The sequence below is a fragment of the Mus musculus genome, chromosome 13 (assembly GCF_000001635.26).
Source record: "Mus musculus strain C57BL/6J chromosome 13, GRCm38.p6 C57BL/6J".
Taxonomy (NCBI): domain Eukaryota; kingdom Metazoa; phylum Chordata; class Mammalia; order Rodentia; family Muridae; genus Mus; species Mus musculus.
In genome coordinates, this window is record NC_000079.6 from 64237273 (window position 1) to 64248400 (window position 11128).

Here is an 11128-nt window from a genome sequence, read left to right on the forward strand (position 1 = left end):
TTGCAAACAAGAATCACACATGGTCAAAGAGTCAAAGTTAAGGCAGCTCGGCCAACATCCCAGGGGCCACAGTGTCTGGGGTGCTTACTGGAGTGGATAGAGATGTAAGCCTCATGAGCAGCTGAGGTGCTGTATCTGTGGCTTCTGTCTGGGGCCTGGCTGCTGTGTCTACAGTTGCCTTGTTGTTCTCTCTACCTCTTATAACACACGAGGAGGAGGTTTACACAGGAGAGTGTTTACAGAGCCTGTGTCCATCCACCTGGCTCTCCCTTATGGTCTCCACTGCACCATCTGCACTGGTGGCTGAATGCAATCTGGCCCTCAGCTTCCAGACACCGGTCTCAGTCCCACTTTACATCCAGTTCCTTTGCCCTGAAGCTACCTTAGCTGACTGCTCAGAGTCCAAATCAACAGAATCCCTTAAAAGTGGACCAGAGGGCCAAAAGTTCACCATTAAAGACATAAAGTCTTTCCACTTTTCAGACTGTGGGAGTCTACTCATAGACTGCTAAGCAAGTATAGTCTCAGGAATTAATTAGGACCATAATTTTCCATATGAATGCTTAAAAGGCAAGCCATTCTAAGGACTGTTAAGAACTGCTTAGAAAACTACAATGATAAATATTTACCAGGGGACTTACAAGTTACCACAATCAACTCTTCCAGAGTAATTTATTAACCATGGAAGAGAGCAAATTTGCAAGCTACAGGTAAGTACTCTGCTGTGTCATTAAGTATACACTTGGAGGCTTTGTTTTGTTTTGTTTTTTTAACAGATAAAAATGTTACAAGTTTTGCCCTGTATACAAGTAACCTAAGGGAGAGCTGAGGCAGCCTGAAGAAAAGCTTAACAGGAGGATGTAACCACAGATGATAACAGTATAAAAGACAGAATGGTAACTGCTTTCAATTTAAAAAGCAGATCCCAAGACAGCAAGATAGCTCAGTGGATACAGGAACCTGCCCCCCAAGGCTGACAGTCTCAGTTTGATCCCTGGGTCCCAAGTGGTGAACATCATCTTAAAGTTGTCTTCTGAGCCCCCAAATGGTTTGCACAAGCACATAAATACACAAATAACACTAATACACATATACACATAAATGTAGCTCAATGGTAGAGCACCTAACCAGCATGCATTAAGTCCTAGGTAAAGGGATAACAAAACAAAACAAAACAAAAGCACCAGACCTGGAAAAATGGCTCAGTGGTTATGAGCACTTGTTGCTTTTCCAGGGAACCCAAGTTCAGGTCCCAGCAGCCACATTAGGCAGCTCACAACCAGAACTCAACAGTTTTAGGGGATCTGGTACCAGGCATACACATGAAGCACACACATGTCAGAAGGTAAGCATCCATATTCATAAATCTTTTTTTAAAGGGAAGTTGATTGGCATTTTGTAAAATGTTGAACAAGTATGTCCAAAACCCACTGACCCTTGTTTAAAACCTTTAAAACCAATAATAAAATTGTTTTGTAGCTACTAAAAAATACTTTTTTTGGGGGGGGGTTGTTTTGTTTTGTTTACTCAGGGTTTCCCTTTTTAGCCCTGGCTGTCCCAGGACTCACTCTGTAAACTAGACTGGTCTTGAACTCTGCCTGCCTCTACCTCCCAACTGCTGTTGGCATTAAAGGTGCACACCACCACTGCCTGGCCTAATGTTTTTATTTGCACAAATAGCAAATGCTACTCACTTTACATTTTCCTTAGGAAATCTGGTTTCCAGAGGACCAAAGAGTCTTGTATTGATAAAGGTTTTTAAAAAGATTAAAAAAAAAAGGGGGGGGTATGGGGGGCTTTTGGGATAGCCCTGGAAATGTAAACGAGGAAAATACCTAATAAAAAAAGGAAGTATTGCTGTGCATATTATTTTTTCACATATGCGTGCATATTAATTCAGTGTTTGTGAAATGTATGCAAATTATATGTACCTATGTATGGATATGTGTATATGTGTATAAACGTGTATGTATGTGTGTGTTACATCCACATGTTTGTGTGGGCACATACCTATCCACATATATGCAGAGGCCAAAGGAAGACATCAGTTGTTTTCCTGTATTTCTAACTTGAAACCCTTGAAACCAAGTCTGTCACTGAACTGGAGGCTCATTTCTCTTGACTGCTCAATGCGAGGGCTAATGTGTAGCCATGCTCAATTTTTTACATGACTGTAGGGATAATCTCTTGTACAATGTGTAAAAGCATCACCAAGAAAATTCTGATGGCCAATAAACTGAGGCAGGATTAGAAGGTGGGACATCTGGCAGAGAGAAAGAACAACTCTGGGAAATAGGCAGGTGAGAGAGATTCACCGCCTGGACGTCGGAAGAAGTCCCACACATGAAACTGAGAAGAGGCGACCAGCCATGTGGTAGGCATAGAACACTATAAATGGGATAATATAGAAATGAGCTACTGGGAACAGGCCAAAAATAAGTCTCCAAGTCACAGATGAGTACTGAAATAAGAATGCAGATCCTCGGGGCTGGAGAGATGGCTCAGCGGTTAAGAACACAGATTGTTCTTCCAGAGGCCCTGAGTTCAATTCCCAACAACCACATGGTAGTTTACAACCATCTGTAATGGGATCCGATGCCCTCTTCTGGTGTGTCTGAAGATAGCTACGATGTACTCATCATATATATAAAATAAATAAAATCTTTTAAAAAAATGCAGATTCTCACACACGCACAGTAAGCACTCACATGTGCACAGTAAGCACTCTTACCCACTGCTTTGTCTCTCCAGTCCTTCTGTTCCTTTCTGTTGTTGTTGTTTTCCCCTGCAGTGCCAGGAATGTAAACTTGGGGTCCCTATCATGCTAGGCAAGTGTTAGGGCTAGCTAGGCTGCCGCTGAGCTAAAAGTCTTTCCAGGTCTTTGGTTTGTTTCAACATTACTGCTCAAGCTTTATACTACCTCTAAACTTCAACAGCTCCAGGAAAAGTTATTAAGACTTCAGTTCCTAGGAATTAGCGTTCATCTCCACAAGACTTTAACCAGAGAACTAAATTGGCTCAAACAAAAGAAGCCTTGCTCACTTAGGTGTTTTATCTTTCGAAGTGTCTTTATCACATGTCAACACTCTTTCCTACTATTAATAACTTTCTTTTATTGGAAGTCTTTCTCCTGCTTCCCCACAAAGCATTATAACTACTCCAAGCTCCCCCATTAGCCCACCCATCGTGGCTCGAAAGACGCCTGTCACACCACAAACTCTGGTCTTCTCACAAACTGGCTTCCATATGAGGAGAGTAATAAACTTGATGACTTTCCAAATCTATCCAGTTTCCTTAGTCAGGGTCTCTACTGCCGCGATGAAACCCCTGTGACTAAGACCAGGCTGGGGAGAAAGGGGTTTATTTGGCTTACACTTTCTCGGCACTGTTCAAGCAGAGCAAGAACCTGAGGCAAGAGCTGATGCAGAGAGGCCACGGAGGGGTGCTGCTTGCTACCCCTGGCTTCCTCAGTCTGCTTCATTATAGGACTCAGAACCACCAGCCCAGGGATGGCACCGCCCATGATGGGCTGGGCCCTCCCCGCTGACTAATTGAGAGAATGCCTTACAGCAGGGTCTCATGGAGCTCACGTCCTCAGCTGAGGCGCTCCTTCTTCTTTGATGATGCTAACTTGTGTCAAAATGATACACAAAACCAGCCAGTACATCTGGCAAATTCTTAACCACGGAACCAGCATTGATGTGCAAGGCTAAACCCCTCAGAGGAATTTTAAACCCATATATTAACCATGAAAACACAGAAACGAAACTAAAGTTCTGTGTGCCCAGATATAACCATTAGCAAAGTTAAAGGTGCATCAAAATGGACCAAATACAACAAGATATTGTCCACAAATACAAGAAGTTATCTTTCTCATTCACTGTTGAAAAAACACCAGCCATGGGCTAGGTGTACCAGTTGATGGCAGAACACCTGATTGGATGCTGGAGGCCCTGAGTTTAATCCTCAGAAACAACAAATTAAAACAGAAGAATGAGCAGGGCACTAGCAATGCAGCCTTTAATGCTAGAACTCAGGAAGCAGAGGCAGGCAGATCTGTGAGTTCAAGATCAGCCTGGTCTACAAAGGGAGCTCCGGGACAGCCACAATTATTGCACAGAGAAACTCTGCCTTGGAAAAACAAACAAAACAAAAAACCACCACAGCAAGAGCAACTTCCTATTTATAAAATTATCCAGTACTTTCTTTCTGGTTTTAACCCTGTGATTCCACCATTCCTCTTGACCATTTTCTGAGTTCTCCACCCTGGAGTTGCAGCCACTGGCTTCACACAATGTGGCCAGTAGAGCTTTACTTGACAGTGGAAAGAGAAGGGAAGCCTGGTTAAGAATTCATGGATATGGGCCCTGTCCCTGAGGTGGAACTGTCGGGGCCACTGCAGACTTTCTCTTGGACAGAATGTGGGGAGACCCCACAAACACCTTAGAAGTTTTTCTGTCACACTGAGGACTGATTCTCCAGGTTGCCATTAATGTTTTGTGAACCCTGATAATCCTAATTTCACTTTCTCTTTAAGGTGTCATTTAGTCGAGGCTCTCCTCCCCAGTTGAGTTGGGCAAATAATGGAACCAATGTCATAGTTAAGGGATCCACCTGCCCAGCCAGTGAGATGGGTCAGAGATAAAGCTACTTGCCACCAAGCCCTAGGACCTGAGCCTGATCTCCAGGACCTGCATGATAGAAGGAAAAAACTGACTCCACTAAGATGTCTTCTGACCTCCACACATGTGCCATGCTGGCCATGCATGTGCACTCTCCCCTTCCCTTCCTTCTCCTCCCTCATCCATGTGAATTACAGGCCAGACAGGGCTATACAATGAGACACTGTGGGGTTTATTTTATTTTTAATTATGCATATGTACATTTGCATGCAGGTGTCCCTAGAAGCCAAAAGAGGAGATTGGTTCCCTTAAACTGGAGTTATAGGCAGTTAGTTATGGGTAGTCATCATGGGTTTTGGAACTCAAACTCAGGTCCCCTGCAAGAGCAACAAGTTCTCCATTCTTTCTTTTTTCTTTTTTTAAGGACTTGCTGCCAGTGTAAGAAACACCAAGAGACAGAAACAACTCAGCTGAAGAATTCAGATTTCAACCGACACAATTCACTTCCTGTATCTCAGACCTTCAAGGATGAAGTACTAAAAATGTCAAGTTTTCTCTGAAACTTTTCTCTCTGCTACTTTTTTAAGCATAACCAGGAAAGAATAATCCAAAAGGCCTAGGCAGCTGGTAATGAGACACCCTACATACCTAAAAGAATCTAATTCTGAGGTGCAATTTCAACTAACTCTACTAACCCAATTTTTGTAAACTACAGATTACCAAACTAGGTAACAGAAGATTATAGGAGTATGAGGTGGTATAAGGTAATTCACATGGATGAGGGAGGAGAGGGAAGGGAAGGGGAGAGTGCACATGCATGGCCAGCATGGCACATGTGTGGAGGTCAGAAGACATCTTAGTGGAGTCAGTTCTTTCCTTCTATCATGCAGGTCCTAGAGTATGAGGAGGTATAAGGTGCTGGGGGCAAAGCCCAGTGTAGAGATACCATAAGCTTAGGGTCAAGGTCACAAGTGTAAGCAAACAAATGTATCAAAGCAGGGGTGAGTTTGAGCTCTTGCTGCCTTGTTACACAATCATGAGAACTGGAGTTCAGATTCTGGTACTAACATAACAAAACAGCAGAGAGGGAGAGGGGAGACCTTTAATTCCAGGTTTAACACTCAACATGTGCACACAGCTACACATGCATGCTTATACACTCACAAAGAAATACTTTCCACAAATAAATACATCTTTAAGGAGAACAGAGTTATCTGGAGAGATGGCTCAGCATGTATGGCTGCTTGTCACCAAGCTTGATAATCTGAAAACCCTGAAAGCCATCTTCTATCATACACACACACACACACACACACACACACACACACACACACACACACACACAGAGAGAGAGAGAGAGAGAGAGAGAGAGAGAGAGAGAGGGGGCCTGACCCCAGTAAAATGACTTTACAACTCTCTAAACAAATTATGAATTAATAAAAGCAGCAGCTTTGGAAGGCATATCCACTCACCTTAAAGGCTTAACAGATTATCAACTTTCTCCGTTGTAATCAGTCAAAAAACTTTAATTACAAAACAAAGCGAATCACTGAGCACACAGAGACTCGCACATGCTCCCCACAGCACGGGTGCAAGTCTTCCTGGAGTGAATGATTTTCAAAGCAAACAAGCGCACAGCCTCTAGAAACAGCATCTTAGGAAAGAGTAGCTTCGAAACCCCAGGCCTGCCTGTACAGCGGGACGGCTGCGCTCACTGACCTTCAGAGCAGGACACTTACCATATAACACCCGACAAGGAAGGCGGCATTCGCTTGCTTTCTCTGATCAGTGCCAGTAAAATGGATAATTTTCTTCCTCAGCATTGTAATGGACTGCATCAAAACAAACTGTTGTTAGTATTTTCTTGACCACTTCAAGTTTCCTAAAATTTTGCTTTGTGACAAATTCTACACCTCACATGCATAAGCAACCTCGATATTAAAACTCTGAGAACAACAACCCTGAAGCCCTGAAATCCCAGGAGCCATTCTGTGATACTAGAATTATTTAAAATAAAAGGGAGGCAGGGAAATGTGAACAGATACAGGCCTAAAGACAGGCAACCTTCGGATCAGTTCAGAAAGCTCTGGATAGAGCCAAGAGAGAAGGAAGACTGATAAGTCCAGAGCCTGTGGGGACTAAAGTTCTTGTTGGAGGCCACTGTCCCTCAACAGTGCCATATTTTTCTGAGGAGATATAAGGTCACAGAAGTATCCACAGCTAGTGACAAAAGAAACTGGATAGATGTGCCAATATGAGAAACCAACAATGCAGGGCTTCCTATAACAGGAGATGTAACAAGCTGGGAAAGTCACCTGAAGAAGCCCTATTTTTTTGAGACAAGGTCTCATTATTAGCCCTGGCTATGCTGAACTCATTAGGTACACCAAGCTGGCCTTGAAATCCCAGAAGCCCACCTGCCACATCAGTCTCTGACTCCTATTCCAGGGATTCCATGTACTCTGACATCTGAGGGCACTGCACACACATGGTGCAAAGACATACATGCATGAACATACATGCATGAAGAACACTTACACACATAAAAACAATCTTTTTGGAAAAAAAAATCTCTAGTCCAGGGCTATACAGAGAAACCCTGTCTCAAAAAAACAAAAACAAAAACAACAACAAAATATCTCTAGTCCTAAAGCTACTAGTTAAAGACAGTCCGTGAGACAGCAACTGAAAGGCCTCTTCTTAATTTATGAAAATTAAGTATATACTTGGGATCTGTGAATGTTTCTTTAAGTATGTTATACTTCAACAAGAAGTTAAAAGAAAAGGAAGACACCATCACCCAGCAGGTCCCCAGTGGTTCACTAATGTGAAATGTATCAGTATGCTGCAACAGAGTATGTTCAGCATGTTTGAATGCACTGCTTATCTCACTGGCCCATGCTTGTTTGAATGTTCTAGTGTCTCCATCATCAATCAATGTGAGTGTATTTTCCCATAGTGGTTTATATGGACTAAGGGACCTAAATCAATTAAAAACAAAAACAAAACCCAGCCAGCCATGGGCACCCTCTTCGACCGGGGCACTGTCAATCTCACTAGCTCAGCGGACAGTGAGATCTTAGGCTTGTTGCTCAACACCTTGTCAGTGCCTCCAGCAAGTCACTAGAAAGGAACACACTCATTTATTCTGAAGAATAAAAGACTCCGACAGGTTAGGCATGAAGGTGTGTGCACAGGTGCACACATGCATAGACTCACCCTTTCAAAACTAAAGCACAGGAACAATAGATGGGAGGAGAGGGAATTATATTTAGCCTTTTGGCCCTGTGGGAACAAGACTGTCACTGAAGAAGGGGAAAGGGGAGGGGGACTCAAAGACAGAAGGCCATGGATGTTTACTTTGCTAAGAAGGCCTAGGAAGAAGTCTACACTTGTGTCTAAATGTATAGTGAATGCAGCTGATGCTCGGGAAAAAAAGACTATCTCCCTTACCCATAAATCTGTAATAGTGTTAAGCAAAAATAAATGCTACTTGTTTCACATAGTTCTCTGGTAGGAAATCCATCCGAAGTTTTTATTTATTTGTAATTCCTGCTAACAAACTTAGTATTTTCTGCTGAACAGTTTACAATGACTAGGTACTTTGTAAAAATCTGAGACATGGTTGAAGAGTGAGATTCCAGCTCAGAGAGGGCAATGTTTTCCCCAACCATTCACCAGCACTCTCTTTGAAAGGGAGGCAGGAGAAACTCTGGCCAAAGCAGGGAAGCGTTTCCCTTGTCTGCTTCAGTTCCCATGAGGTCAGACAAGGGACTTAGTTAAGTAGCTGCCTTTCGCTGTGAGTTACTGTTTTGTTTGAGCTTCTTCAACCCAAACCGGAACCAAAGAACCCAAATATAACCCATTCCATTAAAATTAGAAAACACAAGTGACATGTGTTGGTGTATCCATGAGGGGATGCAGACACTTCTAGGCCAGCCGGGGTTGCATATAAGTGTGTCTCAAAGCCCAGAAAAAACTCTAGGAAACAAATAGATGGCAGTATAAGTTTAGGAAAAAGAATATTTTTAACATGTGTTTCTGCTTGCATGCACGTATGAATGTACTATGTGCTTGCAGAGGCACACAGGCCAGAAGGTAGTGTCATGTCCTCTAGAACTCTAGTGACAGATAGTCATGATGTACAGTGTGGGTCTCTGAAAGAGTATCCAGCACTCTTGATTACAGAGCCATTTTTTGCAGACTCAGAAAAATAAAAGTACACAATCTAAATAAATACTCCCACAATGAGAAACACCACTTAGAAAATCTCACAATGTCGGTCAGGCTGTACAGTCTTAAACAGCCGCTGTGCACCAAGTGATCTCACGGCTATTTCTTCCAAGTACTGAGACTACCGGGGGCGCTCCGCCACACCTTCTAAACGTTCGCTACGTTTTCAAAGCATCCTAAAACATAACTCAGTAGGCAACTGGTGTCTTGGTAAACTTTTTCTGTTTTCTAAAGATAAGATCTTGCTGTGTAGCACAGGCTTGTCTTGAACTTGGGATCTCTCGCCTGAGTGCTCAGCACACCTGGTCTCAAACGGTTTTGTTTTGTAAGAGGAAGAAGCACTCTTTCCCGTTTTGAATCTGATCACTTCAGTCAAACCTTGAGTTAAAAGATTTACCTTGAGCTTCTTATTTATCTTGCAACAATATCTGTAAACCATGGCCAGATTGAGTGGTCCAAAATCCGCATAGAAGCTTTAAAAAAAATAAATAGAAACAAGTATACATGTTTTAGCTGCTCTGAATGTAAACGCTCCTAAAATTACGGCAAGAGGGCATCCACCAACCCAAATTAACACTGGCCATACAATTCTAAGGTCCTGCCCTACTAATACTAACAGAAGGAATTATTCTGGTAAACAATACCTACATAATTATTCAACAAGTGAGCTAGAGTTATGCACCTCATTAGCAGAGAGCTCAGCTACTTGCACCAGATCTTGTTACCTCCCCCTAACATAGCCCTACACACACACACACACACACACACACACACACACACCAATCGTAGAATAACTAACCTCAATTTAAAAAAAAAAATTGTTCTTGACATATTATCCACTAGCAAAACCAGTATTTTACACATTCTTATTTTACACAGCTCTATAGTATAAACTATAAGAATAACTAATCAGGGTTTAAATAGAGGTTCTTTGTATCCTCAAAGATCTTTTTTTTTTTAACCAAGAATCTGAAACAGCACCCAGCTGCAAGTGTTTTTCAGATATACAATTTTTCCAAGCCTATGTCATCTGCACACATACCTAGAGATTCCTCAGAGGAAATTTCAAAAGTTTGAGTCTTCCAAGAGGCAATACTTACTTCTCATACTCTAGCTCGTTATCTATGCTGAAATAATGTTCGTTTGTTGCACTCTTTGGTCTGCTGTAGAGAATGGCAAAACAAAGGCGATCTGCAATGGAAAACAGCAGTGTTCTTTTCTTCAAGTTCTTAAACAGGTGTCCCCAGCCAAGACCCAACTCCTTTCTGATGAATTCAAAGATGGCTTGTTTGATTTTGTTGTGTCCCCCCCACCCCACCCCATGTTTCAGATGGCAGAGGTGACAATGTGTAACTTCAAAAAGTCTCTTTGGTGAATATTAATAAATAAGCAAAGCTTTAAAGAAGAAATTGTCTTAATCTTAGTAAGGACCATGGTGGTAGGTGATTATTTCATGTAGTGGTACTGTTTCAGTTTCTGCAGCAACTAGACTAAGAAATTTCAGGAAATTCAGCATACCTCTGATAGCTAGCCTATAACCATGCATTAAGTTTACGATGACACACTGAAAATACATGTAGCAATACATGAAAATACATGTTGCTGTTTACAACTATAGAACACAAGGTGGTATGTTTATACAATTAATCTCATAGATACGTATTTTTTAAATTGGAATCACTGCTTTGGGTTTCTTATAAATTGCTGTTTAAAATCAAGGTGAATGTGAGGGGAGGCCAGACTGGGGTAGAATCTGTGTTGCATGAGTCAGATGCTGTGGAGTTCAGCAAGAAGGGAAGTGATGTTCAAAGGCTCCATCCATCTTTATTCCCACCAACCCCCAGAAAAAGGCAACATCTTAACAGCACTCAGATACCTACACCCAAAACATGGCAAAAATCAAAGTGGTAAGAAACAAGAGCCGAGACGTCCTTTTCTCAAATGGTACTTTAAACTTTCCAATCTGTATCTCCTCTCTCAGAACAGCTGCAAATATCTCCTAGTAAATGCAACAAACTTCTTGCAGCCGCATTCAAATGGGTGACAGGGCTTTGTCCTTTCTAATCACAAATGACCTTTGATCTTTGGCTGGACTGGGAATTTCACCAGCTCCCACACAGGGTGGGTGGAGAGGCTGTAGGACATAGGGGTCACAAGCACATTAAGGCACATTAAGGTTTACCCCCAAAGTCAGTGGACCCAGAAAGGAGGCCAGTTGGGCTCCTAGGGCAGCAAGTCGCTCCTCCAGCCATCCTAAGTCCTGCCCCGTGCAC

General features: G+C 42.4%; 1 protein-coding gene across 7 annotated transcripts in view; it reads right to left on the reverse strand.

Annotated features, from left to right (window-relative positions):
• Cdc14b (CDC14 cell division cycle 14B) overlaps positions 1-11128 on the reverse strand; it is an 82444-nt gene that overhangs the window by 44728 nt on the left and 26588 nt on the right. For 5 of the 7 annotated variants that reach the window (XR_873438.3, NM_172587.3, NM_001122989.1 and 2 more), the window contains 3 exons: positions 9956-10046; positions 9253-9328; positions 6362-6454 (listed from right to left, as the gene is read on the reverse strand). The exons of 1 other annotated variant lie outside the window; for it this stretch is intronic. Coding sequence is in view for 5 of the 6 variants with exons in the window: in NM_172587.3 (NP_766175.3) it covers positions 6362-6454; positions 9253-9328; positions 9956-10046 (260 nt within the window). In the remaining variant the exon portion in view is untranslated. Of the gene's footprint in view, positions 1-6361; positions 6455-9252; positions 9329-9955; positions 10047-10735; positions 11115-11128 lie in introns of those variants that run through there. One more of the 7 variants, XM_011244515.3, reaches the window with a different exon arrangement.